This window comes from Nerophis lumbriciformis, linkage group LG04 (genome assembly GCF_033978685.3).
Source record: "Nerophis lumbriciformis linkage group LG04, RoL_Nlum_v2.1, whole genome shotgun sequence".
NCBI lineage: Eukaryota > Metazoa > Chordata > Actinopteri > Syngnathiformes > Syngnathidae > Nerophis > Nerophis lumbriciformis.
This window is the reverse complement of record NC_084551.2, coordinates 50,712,501-50,735,616: the sequence shown is the minus strand read 5'-3', so window position 1 is coordinate 50,735,616 and position 23,116 is coordinate 50,712,501. Positions and strand designations below refer to the sequence as shown.

At 39.1% G+C, this 23,116-nt stretch overlaps 1 protein-coding gene across 1 annotated transcript in view; it reads right to left on the bottom strand.

Annotated features, from left to right (window-relative positions):
- Positions 1 to 23,116, bottom strand: part of LOC133603496 (neural-cadherin) — a 422,478-nt gene that overhangs the window by 192,134 nt on the left and 207,228 nt on the right. The window contains exons 7-8 of the mRNA XM_072913050.1: positions 14,335 to 14,539; positions 2,738 to 2,849 (exon numbers count right to left, since the gene is read on the bottom strand). Of these exons, the coding sequence (XP_072769151.1) occupies positions 2,738 to 2,849; positions 14,335 to 14,539 (317 nt within the window). The remainder of the gene's footprint in view (positions 1 to 2,737; positions 2,850 to 14,334; positions 14,540 to 23,116) is intronic.

The window sequence follows — 23,116 nt, the reverse complement described above, 5'->3', positions numbered from 1 at the left end:
TCCAAAGTGATTATTACATATTAACAGAAGTGTAGATAGAACATGTTAAAAGAGAAAGTAAGCAGATATTAACAGTAAATGAACAAGTAGATTAATAATCCATTTTCTACCGCTTGTCCTTAATAATGTTGACAAAATAATAGGTGTATAAATGACACAATATGTTACTGCATATGTCAGCAGACTAAATTAGGAGCCTTTGTTTGTTTACTTACTACTAAAAGACAAGTTGCCTTGTATGTTCACTATTTTATTTAAGGACAAACTTGCAATAATAAACATATGTCTCATGTACCGTAAGATTTTTTTGTTAAAATAAAGCTAATAATGCAATTTTTTGTGATCCCCTTTATTTAGAAAAGTACCGAAAAGTATCGAAATACATTTTTGTACAGGTACCGGTACAAAAATAATGGTATCGGGTTGTACAATAAACCGGTACGGATCAATTAAAAACGGTACAACGCCTCTGGAAAATACCTGTACTTTTTTTTCTCTACGGACAATGACAGCAAATCTGTAGCATTTAGAGACTGCCTGGTATTTAAGACTACCGTATTTTTCGGACTATAAATCGCAGTTTTTTTCATAGTTTGGCCGGGGGTGCGACTTATACTCAGGAGCGATTTATGTGTGAAATGATTAACACATTAGCGTAAAATATCAAATAATATTATTTACCGTATCTCATTCACGTAAGAGACTAGACGTATAAGATTTCATGGGATTTAGCGATTAGGAGTGACAGATTGTTTGGTAAACGTATAGCATGTTCTATATGTTATAGTTATTTGAATGACTCTTACCATAATATGTTACGTTAACATACCAGTTGGTTATTTATGCCTCATATAACGTACACTTATTCAGCCTGTTGTTCACTATTCTTTATTTATTTTACAAACCCCGTTTCCATATGAGTTGGGAAATTGTGTTAGATGTAAATATAAACGGAATACAATGATTTGCTAATCTTTTTCAACCCATATTCAATTGAATATGCTACAAAGACAACATATTTGATGTTCAAACTCATAAACTTTATTTTATTTTTTTGCAAATAAGAATTAACTTAGATTTTTATGGCTGCAACACGTGCCAAAGTAGTTGGGAAAGGGCATGTTCACCACTGTGTTACATGGCCTTTCCTTTTAACAACACTCAGTAAACGTTTGGGAACTAAGGAGACACATTTTTGAAGCTTCTCAGGTGGAATTATTTCCCATTCTTGCTTGATGTACAGCTTAAGTTGTTCAACAGTCCGGGGGTCTCCGTTGTGCTATTTTAGGCTTCATAATGCGCCACACATTTTCAATGGGAGACAGGTCTGGACTACAGGCAGGCCAGTCTAGTACCCGCACTCTTTTACTATGAAACCACATTGATGTAACACGCGGCTTGGCATTGTCTTGCTGAAATAAGCAGGGGCGTCCATGGGAACGTTGCTTGAATGGCAACATATGTTGCTCCAAAACCTGTATGTACCTTTCAGCATTAATGGTGCCTTCACAGATGTGTAAGTTACCCATGTCTTGGGCACTAATACACCCCCATACCATCACAGATGCTGGCTTTTCAACTTTACGCCTTTAACAATCCGGATGGTTCTTTTCCTCTTTGGTCCGGAGGACACGACGTCCACAGTTTCCAAAAACAATTTGAAATGTGGACTCGTCAGACCACAGAACACTTTTCCACTTTGTATCAGTCCATCTTAGATGAGCTCAGGCCCAGCGAAGCCGACTGCGTTTCTGGGTGTTGTTGATAAAGGGTTTTCGCCTTGCATAGGAGAGTTTTAACTTGCACTTACAGATGTCGCGACCAACTGTAGTTACTGACAGTGGGTTTCTGAAGTGTTTCTGAACCCATGTGGTGATATCCTTTACACACTGATGTCGCTTGTTGATGCAGTACAGCCTGAGGGATCGAAGGTCACGGGCTTAGCTGCTTACGTGCAGTGATTTCTCCAGATTCTCTGAACCCTTTGATGATATTACAGACCGTAGATGGTGAAATCCCTAAATTCCTTGCAATAGCTGATTGAGAAAGGTTTTTCTTAAACTGTTCAACAATTTGCTCACGCATTTGTTGACAAAGTGGTGACCCTCGCCCCATCCTTGTTTGTGAATGACTGAGCATTTCATGGAATCTACTTTTATACCCAATCATGGCACCCACCTGTTCCCAATTAGCCTGCACACCTGTGGGATGTTCCAAATAAGTGTTTGATGAGCATTCCTCAACTTTATCAGTATTTATTGCCACCTTTCCCAACCTCTTTGTCACGTGTTACTGGCATCAAATTCTAAAGTTAATGATTATTTGCAAAAAAAAAAAATGTTTATCAGTTTGAACATCAAATATGTTGTCTTTGTAGCATATTCAACTGAATATGGGTTGAAATGATTTGCAAATCATTGTATTCCGTTTATATTTACATCTAACACAATTTCCCAACTCATATGGAAACGGGGTTTGTAAATTGCCTTTCAAATGTCTATTCTTGGTGTTGGGTTTTATCAAATAAATTTCCCCAAAAAATGCAACTTATACTCCAGTGCGACTTATATATGTTTTTTTCATTCTTTATTATGCATTTTCGGCCGGTGTGACTTATACTCCGGAGTGCCTTATACTCCGGAGTGCCTTATACTCCGAAAACTTGGCCCGTGGGCCGTAGTTGGACCCCCCCTTCCCCCCTTGCGCGAAACACTTTTTATTCTCAAAGCAAACTGACCTTGCAGCAGCGACGTTCCGGGTGCGACGTTCTCAGGAATGTTGTCTCGAGTGTAGATGGAGTGGAGGAACTCAGGAGTGCAGTCGTTCTCATCTGTTATGTAGACAACAACCTGGAGGCCATGTACAATATTTGTGTTATTCATATAAACACCTGATTTGTTCATGTCAATCCCGCCACATATTTCCTTTGCATACTTTGAGGCACATTCTGGAAGTTCTGCAAGTGTATACGAGAATTGTGTAAATAGTCTCGATACTTTAGTGCTGTTCAACCGCCGAACATCACCCAAAAAGGCTTGATGATACCATTCAAACGAGGGTTGCTCTTGCATGCAGAACTCCTGCCACCCTGCAGGGGGCAGCAGAGAGGCATATGTGTCACTGTGAAGCAACTGTGGGGTGAGTAGAAGAAGACTACTCATTCAAACTAAAAATGGCACGATCGACTCTGAAAAATAAATCGCAAAAATCAGACTTTCATCAGCGACTAGACAACAAAGTATTAATGTTCTGAGAAAAAAATTCAAATAAATCGCAAAAATCTGACTTTAACCAGAGATTGGACAACAAAGTATGAATATTCTGGAAAAAAAAGAAAAGACAATGAGTCGCAAAAATCGGACTTTTACCATCGACTGGACAACAAAGTATGAATGTTTTGAAAAAAAATCTAAATAAATCGCAAAAATCTGACTTTTACGAGCGACTGGACAACAAAGTATGAATGTTCTCAAAAAATCAAAATAGGTCGCAAAAATCTGACATTTAACAACAAAGTATGAATGTTTTGAAAAACAATCAAAATAGGTTGCAAAAATCTGACTTTTACCAGCGACTGGACAACAAAGTATGAAAGTTCTGAAAGAAACATTTCAATAAATCACAAAAATCTGAGTTTTACCAGCGACTGGACTACAAAGTATGAATGTTCTGAAAAAAAAATCAAAATAAATCGCAAAAATCGGACTTTACCAGCGACTGGACAACAAAGTATGAATTTTCTGAATTGCAAAAATTGGAGTTTTACCAGCGACTGGCAACTAAGTATGAATGTTCTGAAAAAAATCTAAATAAATCGCAAAAATCAGACTTTTACCAGTGACTGGACAACAAAGTATGAATGTTTTGAAAAAAAAAATCAAAATAGGTCGCAAAAATCTGACTTTTACCATCGACTGAACAACAAGGTATGAATTTTCTGAATCGCAAAAATCGGAGTTTTACCAGCGACTGGACAACAAAGTATGAATGTTCTGAAAAAAAATGTCAATAAATCGCAAAAATCTGACATTTACCAGCGACTGGCAACAAAGTAAGAATGTTTTGAAAAAAGATACAAATAAATCGCAAAAATTTGACTTTTACCAGCGACTGGCAACAAAGTATGAATGTTCTGAAAAAAAATCAAGATAAATCGCAAAAATCTGAGTTTTACCAGCGACTGGACAACAAAGTATGAATGTTTTGAAAAAAAATCAAAATAGGTCTCAAAAATCAGAATTTTACCAGCGACTGGACAACAAAGTATGAATGTTCAAAAAAAAAAAATCTAAATAAACCGCGAAAATCTGATTTTTACCAGAGACGAGACAACAAAGTATGAATGTTCTGGAAAAAAAAGAAAGAAAATAAATCGCAAAAATCTGACTTTTACCAGCGACTGGACAACAAAGTATGAATGTTCTTAGAAAAAAATCTAAATTAATCGCAAAAATCTGAGTTTTACCAGCGACTGGACAACAAAGTATGAATGTTCTGAAAAAAAATCAAGATAAATCGCAAAAATCTGAGTTTTACCAGCGACTGGACAACAAAGTATGAATTTTCTGAATCGCAAAAATCGGAGTTTTACCAGCGACTGGACAACAAAGTATGAATGTTCTGAAAACATATGTCAATAAATCGCAAGAATCTGACTTTTACCAGAGACTGGACAACAAAGTATGAATGTTCTGAAAAAAAATGTCAATAAATCGCAAAAATCTGACTTTTACCAGCAACTGGACCAAACTAATTTTAATGTTCTGAAAAAAAATCAAAATAATTCGCAAAAATCAGACTTTTACCAGCGACTGGACAACAAAGTAAGAATGTTTTGAAAAAAGATACAAATAAATCGCAAAAATCTGACTTTTACCAGCGACTGGACAACAAAGTTTGAATGTTCTGAAAAAAAAATCTAAATAAATCGCAAAAATCTGACTTTTACCTAAATTGCAAAAATCAGACTTTTACCAGTGACTGGACAACAAAGTATGAATGTTCTGAGAAAAAAATCTTAATAAATCGCAAAAATCTGACTTTTACGAGCGACTGGACAACAAAGTATGAATGTTCTCAAAAAATCAAAATAGGTCGCAAAAATCTGACATTTAACAACAAAGTATGAATGTTTTGAAAAACAATCAAAATAGGTTGCAAAAATCTGACTTTTACCAGCGACTGGAAAACAAAGTATGAATGTTCTGAACGATTTTATAAATAAATCGCAAAAATCTGACTTTTACCATCGACTGGACCAAAAACATTTTAATGTTCTGAAAAAAAATCTAAATAATTCGCAAAAATCTGACTTTTACCATCGACTGGCAACAAAGTAAGAATATTTTGAAAAAAGATACAAATAAATCGCAAAAATCAGACTTTTACCAGCGACTGGACAACAGAGTTTGAATGTTCTGAAAAAAAAATCTAAACAAATCGCAAAAATCTGACTTTTACCTAAATTGCAAAGATCAGACTTTTACCAGCGACTGGACAACAAAGTATGAATGTTCTGAGAGAAAAATCTTAAAAATCGCAAAAATCTGACTTTTACGAGCGACTGGACAACAAAGTATGAATGTTCTCAAAAAATCAAAATAGGTCTCAAAAATCTGACATTTAACAACAAAGTATGAATGTTTTGAAAAACAATCAAAATAAGTTGCAAAAATCTGACTTTTACCAGCGACTGGACAACAAAGTATGAATGTTCTGAACGATTTTATAAATAAATCGCAAAAATCTGACTTTTACCATCGACTGGACCAAAAACATTTTAATGTTCTGAAAAAAAATCTAAATAATTCGCAAAAATCTGACTTTTACCAGCGACTGGCAACAAAGTAAGAATGTTTTGAAAAAAGATACAAATAAATCGCAAAAATCTGACTTTTACCAGCGACTGGCAACAAAGTTTGAATGTTCTGAAAAAAAAATCTAAATAAATCGCAAAAATCTGACTTTTACCTAAATTGCAAAAATCTGACTTTTACCAGCGACTGGACAACAAAGTATGAATGTTTTAAGAAAAAAATCCAAATAAATTGCAAAAATCTGAGTTTTACCAGAGACTCGACAACAAAGTATGAATGTTCTGAAAAAAATCTAAATAAATCGCAAAAATCAGACTTTTACCAGCGACTGCACCAAAAAATTTTGAATGTTCTGAAAAAAAATCTAAATAAATTGCAAAAATCTGACTTTTACTAGCGACTGGACAACAAAACATGAATGTTTTGAAAAAAAAATCAAAATAGGTCGCAAAAATCTGACTTTTACCATCGACTGGACAACAAAGTATGAATTTTCTGAAAAAAAAATGTCAATAAATCACAAAAATCTGACTTTTACCAGCAACTGGAGAACAAAGTATGAATGTTCTGAACGTTTTTTTAAATAAATCGCAAAAATCTGACTTTTACCATCGACTGGACCAAAAAATGTTGAATGTTCTGAAAAAAAATCTAAATAATTTGCAAAAATCTGACTTTTATCAGAGACTGGACAACAAAGTAAGAATGTTTTGAAAAAAGATACAAATAAATCGCAAAAATCGGACTTTTACCAGCGACTGGACAACAAAGTATGAATGTTCTGAAAAAAAATCAAAATAATCCGTGAAAATCCGACTTTTACCAGCGACTGGACAACAAAGTATGAATGTTCTGAGGAAAAAATCAAAATAAATCGCAAAAATCGGACTTTTACCAGGGACTACACAACAAAGCATATATGTTCTGAAAAAAAATACATAAATAAATGTAAAAACTTTTAGACAAGTAGATTAATAATCCATTTTCTACCGCTTGTCCCTTATAATTTTGACAAAATAACAGAATGGAAAATGACACAATATGTTACTGCCAAATTAAGAGCCTTTGTTTGCTTACTTACTACTAAAAGAGAAGTGGTCTAGCATGTTCACTATTTTATTTAAGGCCAAAATTGTTCTTTGATTGCAATAAGAAACATATGTTTAATGTACCGTAAGATTTTTTGTTAAAATAAAGCCAATAATGCCATTTTTTGTGGTCCCCTTTATTTAGAAAAGTATCGAAAAGTATCGAAATACATTTTGGTGCCGGTACCAAAATATTGGTATCGGGACAACCCTTCAGTTATGTTTATTTCTTGTTCATATTTTCAGTGTTACAAACCTAAATGAAGGAAGAAGTGTAAAGAAATAAAACCGAGGAAGGAAAATAGTTCAAAATAAGGAACATCAATCCTTAAAACTTCTGGAGCTTCTGTTCCTTCAAAGGGGAACATTATCACCAGACCTATGTAAGCGTCAATATATACCTTGATGTTGCAGAAAAAAGACCATATATTTTTTTAACCGATTTCCGAACTCTAAATGGGTGAATTTTGCCGAATTAAACGCCTTTCTAATATTCGCTCTCGGAGCGATGACGTCACGTCACATCGGGAAGCAATCCGCCATTTTTTCAAACACATTACAAACACCGAATCAAATCAGCTCTATTATTTTCCGTTTTTTCGACTGTTTTCCGTACCTTGGAGACATCATGCCTCGTCGGTGTGTTGTCGGAGGGTGTAACAACACGAACAGGGACGGATTCAAGTTGCACCAGTGGCCCAAAGATGCGAAAGTGGCAAGAAATTGGACGTTTGTTCGGCACACTTTACCGACGAAAGCTATGCCACGACAGAGATGGCAAGAATGTGTGGATATCCTGCGACACTCAAAGCAGATGCATTTCCAACGATAAAGTCAAAGAAATCTGCCGCTAGACCCCCATTGAATCTGCCGGAGTGTGTGAGCAATTCAGGGACAAAGGTCCTCAGTAGAATGGCAAGCAATGGCGGCAGTTTGTTCCCGCAGACGAGCGAGCTAAACCCCCTGGATGTCTTGGCTCACACCGTCCCTTATGCCACCGAAGATGATCAAGAGAAGAATATCAACCCTAGCTTCCCCGGCCTGCTGACATCAACTCCAAAACTGAACAGATCAGCTTTCAGGAAAAGAGAGCGGATGAGGGTATGTCTACAGAATATATTAATTGATGAAAATTGGGCTGTCTGCACTCTCAAAGTGCATGCCAAATGTATTTCATATGCTGTAAACTTAGTTCATAGTTGTTAGTTTCCTTTAATGCCAAACAAACACATACCAATTGTTGGTTAGAAGGCGATCGCCGAATTCGTCCTCGCTTTCTCCCGTGTCGCTGGCTGTCGTGTCGTTTTCGTCGGTTTCGCTTGCATACGGTTCAAACCGATATGGCTCAATAGCTTCAGTTTCTTCTTCAATTTCGTTTTCGCTACCTGCCTCCACACTACAACCATCCGTTTCAATACATGCGTAATCTGTTGAATCGCTTAAGCCGCTGAAATCCGAGTTTGAATCCGAGCTAATGTCGCTATAGCTTGCTGTTCTATCCGCCATGTTTGTTTGTGTTGGCATCACTGTGTGACGTCACAGGAAAATGGACGGGTGTTTATAACGATGGTTAAAATCAGGCACTTTGAAGCTTTTTTTAGGGATATTGCGTGATGGGTAAAATTTTGAAAAAAACTTCGAAAAATATAATAAGCCACTGGGAACTGATTTTTAATGGTTTTAACCCTTCTGAAATTGTGATAATGTTCCCCTTTAACTATATGTTAAACTGCACACGCTTGGAACGAGTAGCAAGGGCAGAACAATGAATTTATTGACAGTGTCATGTGTTTACTTTGCAAATAAGTACACGCCGTCTCAAAGGAATACGACCTGGGGGGGGCACTTTCTGAGAAAACATCCACAAGCCTTTGGGCTCGTGAAACTGCGGCCCTCTTCAAGATGTGGTTGAAGAGCCCTGCCTTAGTGCAAAACAAAATGAACTAAAGTCCATCCAGCAACTTTGTCTCCCCTTCGAGCTGCAAATCCTGACCTCCTCCGACGTTCCGACCCATTTCCCCCACTCTGCCGAGCCACCGGCGCTCAAAGCAATATGCTATTTTCCATTGCTGTAATTTAACCTGGAGAGGCTGCGCGGCGCCTGAGCATTGATTTTCCAGTCCTGAGCCTCGGACACGCTAAATGTCGGGTAATAGCGGCGAGGCGGCGGAGGGAGGAAGTCCGGGATGCGCGGCTGCTTCGGCAAATTGTTCCGCGATTTCTGGACGAAGCCCCATAAAACTCCATCATTTTTATATCTGGAGCGCACGGTTAAATGTGTGAGGGAAATACAGACAGTGTGCTTCCTGTTAAACAGACTTCATGTAGGCCGCCAGTAGGGGGTGCTCTTTTGCCCCACAAGGACAACCAGACGTGAACCTGCACAAGTGTCATGGTACACACCACACACACACACACACACACACTAATACGCATTCGGACAAACTGGGGACCTCGGAGTGGATTAGTCCGCCAAGCTAATGGAGACGCTGAGGCCTTTGGGGGACACTGCTTGTTTAGCAGTTTTTTCCAAAGCTGTTAGCAACATTTGGACAGCGAGCGGAGGTGATAATGGACTCCTCCAGGTGTGTGTTGACGTAAAGAGCGGCAGAGCTTCCCACGAGGGAGTGAGAACCCTGCGCACTCGGAGCGTGTGCGTCGGTGCAGCTGATCATTGAGTCGCGTCACGACAAATCGGATTCAGCAGCGGATCGTTCGCCCGAATTGAAGGCTGAAGAGGCTTCTTTGGAGACCTGCACCTGAATCCTGCAACCACCACTAAGGCATACCTGCCAACCTTGAGACCTCCGATTTCTGGAGGTGTAAAGAAATACTTGAATTTCAGTGTTCATTTATTTACACATTTACACACACATAACACTCATCTACTCATTGTTGAGTTAAGGGTTGAATTGTCCATCCTTGTTCTATTCTCTGTCACTATTTCAGAACACACACATTATACAAATATACATTATAAAATCAATAAGAAAACGGGAGCTCTAATTTGGGAGTCTGAATTAGGATCAGAAGTTCCTATATAAACATTGGGCACTCACGTCGCCTTTTTGTATTGATTACTGCAGCTGTGCACTGGATTCATTCACAAATACAAACTACCACTCACAAACACTTTAGAGTTAGGCTCCACCATCAGAATGTGTACTTAAATTTATAAAGATCACATTGATATTATTCAGTGAGTTGATTCACCAAAACTAACCTGTTATACAGGAGGAAAAAGCACACAGGACGTTTCAATTGTTCACAGACTGGTCGCGCTCATCAGAATGACAAGACACTTCCGGTCTGCAGGTGATAGCATTCAATTGGGAAGAAACGCCCTACTGCCCCCTACTGACCAATGTGAATACTGATAAATCTGTAATGACAGCTCCAAAAACGAATTCAAACCACAAAATAAAATAAATAAATCAACACAAAAATGTGACAAATTATGGGTGGGTCACATGCATGTACAGTAGATGGCAGTATTGTCCTGTTTAAAAGTGTCACAACATTGCTGTTTTCGGCAGACGAACTGCTTTACGGGGGACGAAAACTTGACTGCTGTTGTTGTTTGTTGTTACCGCGCTGGGAGGACGTTAATGAAACTGCCTAACAATAAACACACATAAGAAACCAAGAACTCGCCCTCGATCATTAGCTGTTTATATGGTGGGAAAGCGGACGTGAGAACAGGCTGTCAACACGTCACTCAGGTCCGCATGGAGCTGGAGGGGGCGTGGCCTCCAGCTCCGCCTGAATTTCAGGAGAAAATTTGTCCCGGGAGGTTTTCGGGAGAGGCGCTGAACTTCGGGAGTCTCCCGGAAAACAGTGCAATTCTGAATTTTTCACATCCGACTAGGGTTGTACGGCATACCGGTATAAATAGAGTATCGCGATACTAATGAATCATATTCGGTACTAAAGACATCCACTGTAATGATACCAAGTACACATAGTTAACAACCCTCCCGGAATTTCCGGGAGACTCCCGAAATTCAGCGCCTCTCCCGAAAACCTCCCGGGACAAATTTTCTCCAGAAAATCTCCCGAAATTCAGGCGGAGCTGGAAGCCACGCCCCCTCCATCTCCATGCGGACCTGAGTGACGTGTCAACAGCCTGTATTCACGTCCGCTTTCCCACAATATAAACAGCGTGCCTGCCCAAACACGTTATAACTGGAGAATGATGGAGGGCGAGTTCTTGGTTTCTTATGTGGGTTTATTGTTAGGCAGTTTCATTAACGTCCTCCTAGCGCGGTAACAACACACAACAACAGCAGTCATGTTTTATTCTACCGTAAATCAGTTTGTCTGCCGTAAACAGCAATGTTGTTGTAATATATTGAGTTGGAGGCCATAACCAGGCGAGGTGATGAAGTACGTCTCTTTACTGTAGACTTCAGAACAGACTCACACACTTGACGTCAGGTGCGCAACACCACGTAAATCGTTGGCCAACCAAAAAGTAACCCCAGTACGCTATAGCCAACATTCACCAGGAGATGGCAACAGACAAACATAGATCACTCTATTACATTCCTCCCCTTTTAGAATTGTAGAAGTTACTCAAAATAAATAAACAACCCAACCAAAAATGCAGCAGCTCAATTAAAAAACTGTACTTAAGCCACATTTTTTTTTTTTTTTAGTACTGAACTCTTAACCCTCATTTGTAAACAATAACATGCTTATTATACAAACAGTATTTGTACACCTTTAACACAGATTTTTATACTGTCTTCAGAGATTCCGTTTTTTTGGTGGTACTCGAAACCTTTCTGGGTACCTGCGAAAGGGTGTTCAGCATGGTTAGAAAAATAGTGACAGAGAATAGAACAAGGATGGACAATTCAACCCTTAACTCAACAATGAGTAGATGAGTGTTATGTGTGTGTATATGTGTAAATAAATGAACACTGAAATTCAAGTATTTATTTTATTTGTATATATATATATATATGAAATCCTTGACTTGGTGAATTCTAGCTGTAAATATACTCCTCCCCTCTTAGCCACGCCCCCAACCACACCCCCACCCCTTATATAATAAAAGTGAGCTTTTGTTAAACCAAATATTGTGTTTTTTTTCCATATACAACAACCTATCTGGACTCGATAAGAGAATCGATAAGGAATCGGTTCGATAAGAGGATTCGATAATAGGCTCGAACTCGATAATTTATTATCAAACATCATCCCTAATCACAACATCTTCTTTTGTCCACCTTCTTCCGCTTATCCGAGGTCGGGTCGCGGGGGCAGCAGCCTAAGCGGGGAAGCCCAGACTTTCCTCTCCCCAGCCACTTCGACCAGCTCTTCCCGGGGGGTTTTGTTTTTGTTTTATTAGGGACCGCAATGTACCTTTAGGACAGAGGACCCTATTGTATTTTGTGCGTTTTATTATTATTATTATCATTATTATTCCGCCGCCTCTTTGAGCTGTAATTTGACCCCCTTAACATGCTTCAAAACTCACCATATTTGACACACACATCAGCACTAGCGAAAATTGCCATTTAATCAAAAAAACCAAACCCCAAAACTCAAAATTGCGCTCTAGCGCCCCCTAGGAAAAAACACAGACAAAACTACCGTATTTTTCGAAGTATAAGTCGCTCCGGAGTATAAGTCGCACCGGCCGAAAATGCATAATAAAGAATGAAAAAAACATATATACGTCGCACTGGAGTATAAGTCGCATTTTTGGGGGAAATTTACTTGATAAAACCCAACACCAAGAATAGACATTTGAAAGGCAATTTAAAATAAATAAAGAATAGTGAACAACAGGCTGAATAAGTGTACGTTATATGAGGCATAAATAACCAACTGAGAACGTGCCTGGTATGTTAACGTAACATATTATGGTAAGAGTCATTCAAATAACTATAACATATAGAACATGCTATACGTTTACCAAACAATCTGTCACTCCTAATCGCTAAATCCCATGAAATCTTATACGTCTAGTCTCTTACGTGAATGAGCTAAATAATATTATTTGATATTTTACGCTAATGTGTTAATCATTTCACACATAAGTCGCTCCTGAGTATAAGTCACACCCCCGGCCAAACTATGAAAAAAACTGCGACTTATAGTCCGAAAAATACGGTACTTGTAACTTCCGGTAGGAATGTCGTAGATACATGAAACAAAAACCTCTATGTAGGTCTGACTTAAACCTAGATTTCATACATTGACATCCTTCAGCAAAAACCAACAGGAAGTTGGCAATTCCCCCTTCAAAACAAACGTTTACTAAAAACAGTCACTTTTGCCTCTTTGAGCTGTAATTTGACCCCCTTAACATTCTTCAAAACTCACCAAACTGGACACACACATCAGGACTGGCAAAAATTGCGATCTAATAAAAAAACAACCCCAAAACTCAAAATTGCGCTCTAGCGCCCCATAGGAAAAAAACACAGACACACCTGCTCAGACAAAACTCAGACAAAACTGCCTGTAACTTCCAGTAGGAATGAAACAAAAACCTCTATGTAGGTCTGACTTAGACCTAGATTTCATACATTGACATCCTTCAGCAAAAATCAACAGGAAGTTGGCAATTCCCCTTTCAAAACAAAAGTTTACTAAAAACAGTCACTTTTGCCTCTTTGAGCTGTAATTTGACCCCCTTAACATGCTTCAAAACTCACCAAACTGGACACACACATCAGGACTGGCAAAAATTGTGATCTAATAAAAAAAAAAAACCAACCCCAAAACTCAAAATTGCGCTCTAGCGCTCCATAGGAAGAAAACACAGACACAACTGCTCCTAGGAAGAAAACTCAGACAAAACTGCATGTAACTTCCATTAGGTATGTCTTAGAGACATGAAACAAAAACCTCTATGTAGGTCTCACTTAGACCTACATTTCATATATTGACATCCTTCAGCAAAAATCAACAGGAAGTTTGCAATTCCCCCTTCAAAACAAAAGTTTTGTAAAAACCGGTCACCTTTTTTCTAACATTATCTCCTCTAAGCGCGTTTGTCGTGTCGGCTTCAAACTAGCACAGGAGAGAGATTGAACCGGCGCATGTTCCTACCTGCACGCCTTGTCCAGAGTAGTCCATTTGCAGTAAGCTGCAACCCCGCCGTGACAGAACGTAACTAAAACATGACACGGATCATGACAACAGAAAACACAACATCTGGCAAGACAACAACAACGCACTGCATGTCATTGTTTTTAATTCTCATTGTCCTTTTAGTGTTGAGCTGTTTAAAAAATAACAATGTTTAAAAAAGTCCCGTATTAATGACGAAAAATCATATCTACCTGCGATTAATCATGATTAATTTTAAATGAAATATGACCAAACCGCGATTAATCGCGATTAAATATTTGAATCGCTTGCACAAAAAGTAATAAAAAAAAGCCGGAATATTCGCCCGTTGTTGTGCGTACCTCCGTCAGTCCGCTGAGGCCGGTGTCGGGTTCGGAGGCTCGGACCTGAAGAGTGTGCACGTTGTGTCCGCTCTCGTAGTCCACGCCGCGCGTGAGGCCGAGCGCGCCGCTCTCCTGGTTGATGCTGAACAGGTTGCCGGGATTCACCTGCAACACGTAGGCCAGGGTCTTCTTCTGGAAGGAGACGGCCTGGACCGCTCCCACGCTGCACACACACACACACACACACACACACACACACACACACACACACACACACACACACACACACACACACACACACACACACACACACACACACACACACACACACACACACACACACACACACACACAGACACACACGGAAAATGACATCAGAATGATTCAAGACAAAGAGAAGTGTCAAAAAAACGTGCACAACTCTTTCTTGACTTTCACTGCTGAAAGGACATCACAATGTATAAGTGTGTGTGTGTGTTCTTGTATTTCTTCCCTTCTTGAGACATCAACAAGGAAAAGTAGCTTCCATATGAGGAGGTGTGAACAAGTCAGGACATAAATCATGGTCCCAATACAGAAAACCATTGCATGTAATAGAGAATGTCTCATGTGCACCCCTGGTGGTGAAATCTATCAAAATGAGGGTGGTCCCAAAAAGGAGGGATTTTTCAAATTGACTGTGTGTCGGTTTTAAAAGTGCTCCCCCTCTGGTCAACATATGAAATAACAAGTGTGTGTAAGAAATTGAAATGCGCCCCCTTTGGCCAAAATTAACTAAAAAATCAAATTAGATATGTATATAGAGATAAATCGTAATAACTTGAAGTGAATAAGAAGATTAAAAAACAATTACAAACACAACATTTAAAAACATTATTTTTTTAACTAAAAGCAGTCTTTTTTCACAATGTGTCTACTTCTTTCTTATACAATTTGAAACAATTTCTCATATTCTTTCTGTTTCTGTAATATTGCAATATTTTCTCGTAAAATTATTACTTTTTAATGTAAAATTATTACTTTTTAATACAAAATTATGACATTTGTCATGTAATATTCTGACTTTTATCACAATATTGCCATTTTTTTTGTCGTTCTTAGTAGTTCTGAGTAAAATTGTGACTTTTGTCATCATTTTGCCAAGTAAAATTCCGATTATTGTTATAATATTGCCAACATTTTGCAGTTTTCTTATAAAATTGTGACTTTTGTTGAGTAAAATTACGACTCTTTTCATAAAATTGCCAAAACTTTAAGCTTTTCTTATAAAATTGCGACTGTTATTGAGTAAAATTCCAACTTTTATCATAATATCGCACAAATGTTCACTTTTTCTTGTAGCATTTTGACTTGCGTTTAGTAAAATGACGACTTTTATTATAATACGGCCAAAATTCTACGTTTTTCTTTTGAAACTGAGACCTTTTTCTTGTGAAATTCCAACTCATTTTTCACAAGAAACTTTTTTATATTTGCATAGTTTGTATATATTATTAATGTTGTAAATACAAATCTTTATATATCTAGAAAGGCTGGTCCGAGAGAGGGAGGCATTTTTCTCAGGTCTGAAGAAGGTAACAAATACAAGTGTGTGTGTGTGTGTGTGTGTGTGTGTGTGTGTGTGTGTGTGTGTGTGCGTGTGTGCGTGTATGTGTGTGTGTGTGTGTGTGTGGCTTGATGCTCATTTCTACGTCCAGCTTGCTGGCTTGACGTGTCATATGATACATGAAAAGACGAGCCCTATGGAGGAAGACAAAGGAGGAGAGGAAGGGAAGAATGGTGGATGGATGGATGGATGATGGATGGATGGAGGAGAGGCTGAGGAGAAGGAGGATGGGTGAGGGAGGGAGGGAGCGAAGGGGAGGACCCAGATGTAAGAGTGTGTCCCGAGGCTGCCAGTTTGAAAGTGTGGCAAATTCAAATATTAAAAGCGAGGTCTGGATAAACATGAAGGGATATGTGTGTGTTTGTGTGTGTGTGTGTGTGTGTGTGTGTGTGTGTGTGTGTGTGTGTGTGTCCCTTTCGGCGTCTGGCGCCAAGCACAATGTGTTAATAATATCCGAGTGTCCATGCCACCCTGTGAGATGTGTGTCTGCGGGCGTGTGTGAAGTCTATTTGATGTGTGGCACGTCTTCTAATCAGGTCGTGTTTTCTAAAAAAAAAGAAAACAACAACATGGACACACAACAACACAACATGTCAGCAACGACGGCTTCTACCCAAACGCCGAAGTTTGACAGGCTTGCTAGCAAAAGAGGAAAGGTGTTTAATTTTTACTAATGAGTTAAAAATGGTACTACACTGCCTTTGAAAAATTCTGGTATTTTTTTTATATTTTTTTTTCACATTGTGACAATCCTGGTAATATGAGCAGTACTTACCGGAATTTTGGCTTAAAAACAAACAAGAAATGTGAAGCTGTAAACACTGAAGCTGTGCTCTATTTATTGCCTCTTCAGTCCTTTTCCTTACATACCTATGGGTTTTTTCCTCCCTCTTTCTATACGTTGGACAGTCATAAGTAAGAAACACGGGTAAGTGGTCACTTATATCATTAATTACTAGTCCACTTTTTATATTATTTTCTATGTCATTTATAAAGATGTGATCAATTAATGTTGCACAATTTGTCCTTATTCTACTGGGTTTGGTGATCAATGTACTATATACCACATCCAAGAAGTCTCTTGTTGATTTATTTCTGGGTGAGCTTCGCAGGTCTATGTTATAGTCGCCACACATGACGAATGTTTTCTTTTCCTTTACCTTACACAATCATTTTTCCAGACTATCATTAAATGCTTCTACCTTAGACCCAGGTGTCCTATATAAACACGTGACAATAACATTTCTCTTCAACACGTCTACATTTCAATGGAGAAATCCATACCTCTGTCTTTATCGATCCATGTTTCAGAAAGTGCTATTATTTTGAATTTGCCATTTAGTAATAGTATTCGTCAATCAAAGAAAATGTACAAACCCCGTTTCCATATGAGTTGGGAAATTGTGTTAGATGTAAATATAAACGGAATACAATGATTTGCAAATCCTTTTCAACCCATATTCAGTTGAATATGCTACAAAGACAACATATTTGATGTTCAAACTCATAAACTTTTTTTTTTTTTTTGCAAATAATCATTAACTTTAGAATTTGATGCCAGCAACACGTGACAAAGAAGTTGGGAAAAGTGGCAAAAAATACTGATAAAGTTGAGGAATGCTCATCAAACACTTATTTGGAACATCCCACAGGTGAACAGGCAAATTGGGAACAGGTGGGTGCCATGATTGGGTATAAAAGTAGATTCCATGAAATGCTCAGTCATTCACAAACAAGGATGGGGCGAGGGTCACCACTTTGTCAACAAATGCGTGAGCAAATTGTTGAACAGTTTAAGAAAAACCTTTCTCAACCAGCTATTGCAAGGAATTTAGGGGTTTCACCATCTACGGTCCGTAATATCATCAAAGGGTTCAGAGAATCTGGAGAAATCACTGCACGTAAGCAGCTAAGACCGTGACCTTGGATCCCTCAGGCTGTACTGCATCAACAAGCGACATCAGTGTGTAAAGGATATCACCACATGGGCTCAGGAACACTTCAGAAACCCACTGTCAGTAACTACAGTTGGTCGCTACATCTGTAAGTGCAAGTTAAAACTCTCCTATGCAAGGCCAAAACCGTTTATCAACAACACCCAGAAACGCCGTCAGCTTTGCTGGGCCTGAGCTCATCTAAGATGGACTAATACAAAGTGGAAAAGTGTTCTGTGGTCTGACGAGTCCACATTTCAAATTGTTTTTGGAAACTGTGGACGTCGTGTCCTCCGGACCAAAGAGGAAAAGAACCATCCGGATTGTTATAGGCGCAAAGTTGAAAAGCCAGCATGTGTGATGGTATGGGGGTGTATTAGTGCCCAAGACATGGGTAACTTACACATCTGTGAAGGTGCCATTAATGCTGAAAGGTACAAACAGGTTTTGGAGCAACATATGTTGCCATCCAAGCAACGTTACCATGGACGCCCCTGCTTATTTCAGCAAGACAATGCCAGGCCACATGTTACATCAACGTGGCTTCATAGTAAAAGAGTGCGGGTACTAGACTGGCCTGCCTGTAGTCCAGACCTGTCTCCCATTAAAAATGTGTGGCGCATTATGAAGCCTAAAATAGCACAACGGAGACCCCCGGACTGTTGAACAACTTAAGCTGTACATCAAGCAAGAATGGGAAATAATTCCACCTGAGAAGCTTCAAAAATGTGTCTCCTCAGTTCCCAAACGTTTACTGAGTGTTGTTAAAAGGAAAGGCCATGTAACACAGTGGTGAACATGCCCTTTCCCAACTACTTTGGCACGTGTTGCAGCCATGAAATTCTAAGTTAATTATTATTTGCACAAAAAAAATAAAGTTTATGAGTTTGAACATCAAATATCTTGTCTTTGTAGTGCATTCAATTGAATATGGGTTGAAAATTATTTACAAATCATTGTATTCCATTTATATTTACATCTAACACAATTTCCCAACTCATATGGAAACAGGGTTTGTACATATTAGCAGTAATGCTACTTTTTGTAGCAACGCTTTCGTCCCACACTTGACAAATTACGGTTGTCTGTTCGACATATTCCCACTTGAAGCCAAACCACCGCCAGACGATGAACCCCGTGCTGTTTTTCTTAGGAATTAATTCTTCCTTCATTTGTTACCAGATTCGCACCTTCTCTCTCTCGTATTACCACTCGCACCACAGCTAACTTTACCCATGCTGCTACCCCTCTGCTCCCCGAGGGCGTATACGTATGTGACGTATGTAAGAAGGTGCGCTAGTTTATGTCTCTGTGAGAAGGAGAGACGAGAAAGAGTGAGAAGAGCCTGTAGTGTAATGCCCGCAGCTAAAAGCAACTGCGTGAGAACGTATACTCAAATATCACGATATAGTCATTTTCTATATCGCACAGAGACAAACCCACGATATATCTAATATTTTGATATATCGCCTTATCTTCAAGTATTCGTCAATCTTCGAGAAATTCGCATATAAGCTTCTACAGTTGAAATGTATTAAAGAAAATGTACTATCTAAACCAGACCTGGGCAAATTAAGGTCCGGGGACCACATGCGGCCCGTTAAGCTTTTCAATCTGGCCCGCCGGACATTCCCAAATAATGTTTTTTAGATCTTTAAGATGTAAAGTGTAGCTGCCATTATGATGTGCAGTGATGTTTTCTAATGACCGTAAGTCTTCAACTATACTAAGTCTTTATATGGTTGGAATCTGCACTTATGGATGATATACTAGTTACTATGGTCATCTAATTTCTTACTATGGTCATCTAATGAGTTACTATGGTCATCTAATGAGTAACTATGGTCATGTAATGAGTTACTACGGTCATGTAATGAGTTACTATGGTCATGTAATGAGTTACTATGGTCATCTAATGAGTTACTATGGTCATCTAATGAGTTACTATGGTCATGTAATGAGTTACTATGGTCATGTAATGAGTTACTATGGTCATCTAATGAGTTACTATGGTCATCTAATGAGTTACTATGGTCATCTAATGAGTTACTATGGTCATGTAATGAGTTACTATGGTCATGTAATGAGTTACTATGGTCATCTAATGAGTTACTATGGTCATCTAATGAGTTACTATGGTCATCTAATGAGTTACTATGGTCATGTAATGAGTTACTATGGTCATCTAATGAGTTACTATGGTCATCTAATGAGTTACTATGGTCATCTAATGAGTTACTATGGTCATGTAATGAGTTACTATGGTCATCTAATGAGTTACTATGGTCATCTAATGAGTTACTATGGTCATGTAATGAGTTACTATGGTCATCTAATGAGTTACTATGGTCATCTAATGAGTTACTATGGTCATCTACATCACAGCAGCTCAGACGAGGCACCAAGCAGTGTGGGTGGGAAGCGTTTCCACAGACGCGGAAGGAGCTTTTCACAACAAAGTTCTAAAGCATGGGTGTCAAACTCTGGCCCGCGGGCCAAATTTGGACCGCCGTGTAATTTCACTTGGCCCTTGAGGCGTTATCAAATTAACACTAGAGCTGGCCCGCCGATTATATACAGTGGCGGTGCCGCGGTAACACCACATTCACCGCTAATTCTCATACTTGCCAACCCTCCCGGGAGACTCCCAAATTTCAGATTTCAAATCGTCACGTCCGCTTTTCATCCAGTCCAACGAGTGCTGGCCCAGTCACATCATATGTGCGGCTTCTGCACGCACACTCAAGTGCAATGCATACTTAATCAACAGCGATACAGGTTACACTGAGGGTGGCCGTATAAACAACTTTAACACTGTTAGAAATATACGCCACACTGTGAACCCGCACCAAACAAGAATGACAAACACATTTCGGGAGAACATCCGCAACGTAACACAACATAAACACAACATAAACACAACAGAACAAATACCCAGAATCCTTTGCAGCACTAACTCTTCCGGGACGCTACAAGGTGTGTGTGTGTGTGTGTGGGGGGGGGGGGGGGGGTGTTTGGTTTTAGCGGGGGTACATTTTGTAGTGTCCCGGAAGAGTTAGTACTGCAAAGGGTTCTGGGTATTTGTTCTGTTGTGTTTATGTTGTGTTACGGTGCGGATGTTCTCCCGAAATGTGTTTGTCATTCTTGTTTGGTGTGGATTCACAGTGTGGCGTATATTTCTAACAGTGTTAAAGTTGTTTATACGGCCACCCTCAGTGGAACGTGTATTGCTGTTGATCAAGTGTGTGTTGCATTCACGTGTGTGTGCGTACAGAAGCCGCACATATCTTGTGACTGGGCCGGCACGTTTTTAGAACGGATGAAAAGCGGACGGGACGACAGCTCGTAGAGGACGTTAAAGGCAGTGCCTTTAAGGCACGCCCCCAAGACTGTGGTCCGGGTGGGCTACGAGATATAATGACTGATGAACACCTTCATTGGACAATGAAGGTTGCCTCAGCTCAAAGCCTGAGCCCCGACATTAATGAACTAGCATCCAAGAAAAGATGGCAGGTATCTGGCTTGGGCACATCAGATTAGATCAGTGTGTTGCAAACTGAGCAGTTTAAAGTCCTGAATAGTTGGTTTATTCATTGTTATTTTATTTTCATATTTATTAGCCTGTGGAAAAAGTTAATGTTGATATTTACCTCAGAAGGCTGCAAATAGAAAAGAGGCATTCAATTTTTATTTAAATTGTATTTGATATGGCATTGATATTTTTTAATTATTATTATTTGAAACTGGATTTTGCATGTCACTATAAAGTTATACAAGCCTTGCTTGTTCAATATTCAATGCAAAACTTGTTTGGGTCCCTATTAAAAGATTAATTTGTTCAACCTTGGCCCGCGGCTTTGTTCCGTTTTAAATTTTGGCCCACTCTGTATTTGAGTTTGACACCCCTGATCTAAAGCTTAGTGATATATCAGATTGTAGGTGGGTTTATTTTGTACCCATCGCGTTCATATTTCACTGTTTGTTGCATTTTTGTTGCGTTTCACTTGATTGCAAAATATGTCGATCCAAAGGGGGTGTGACATTCATATTTTGTCAATATTCAATGTTTTATCGTTCTTAGAAAAATGTAAAATTCCATTACGTTTTTAAGGCGGTCTGTCATAACGTTTTTAGCATTCAATCGGACATTATTGTGAAGTTTTGTATTAGTGTTCCTAAAAATAGATACACCGGCCCCCAGACACATTTTTTTCTCTAAATGTGGCCCCCCGAGTCAAAATAATTGCCCAGGCCTGTTCTAAACTAACGTTGTCATTAAATTGTTCCTGGGTGTAGTCGTCACACGTAGCATTGATTGAGTTGAACAGATAGTCCCGGCCACTCTTGCATATGTTCGATGTTTGATTTCCAGTCCGCTTATAATCAGATCGTCCATTCTGGTGTACTGTTCAAATTTGTCAATTCTTGCTTCGAGGTCGACAATTTTCTTGTCTTTCTCCTTGATGATGATTTTCAGCATTTTGATTTCGGTCAACAATTCTTCTTAGTTTCAGTTCGGTTTGATGATATCACATGATATCACACACACGTAAAAACGCTGCAAGACTGATTATATCGCACATGATATCACACACACGTAAACACGGTGCAGGACTGATTAAATCGCACAGGATATCACACACACAAGTAAACACGCTGCAGGACTGATTATATCACACAGGATATCCCACACACAAGTAAACACGCTGCAGGACTGATTATATCGCACTTGATATCACACACGGGTACACATGCCGCAGGACTGATAACATTGCACATGATATCACACACGGATAAACACCCTTGTGGGACTGATTATATCGCACAGGATGTCACACACAAGTAAACACGCTGCAGGACTGATTATATCGCACATGATATCACACACACACACACACACACACACACACACACACACACACACACACACACACACACACACACAAGTAAACACGCTGCAGGACTAATTATATCGCACAGGATATCGCACACAAGTAAACAAGCTGCAGGACTGATTATATCGCACAGGATATCACACACAAGTAAACACACTGCAGGACTGATTATATCGCACAGGATATCACACAAGTAAACGCGCTGTAAGACTGATTATATCGCACATGATGTCACACACAAGTAAACACGCTACAGGACTGATTATATCGCACAGGATATCACGCACAAGTAAACACGCTGCAGGACTGATTATAACGCACAGGATATCACACACAAGTAAACACGCTGCAGGACTGATTATATC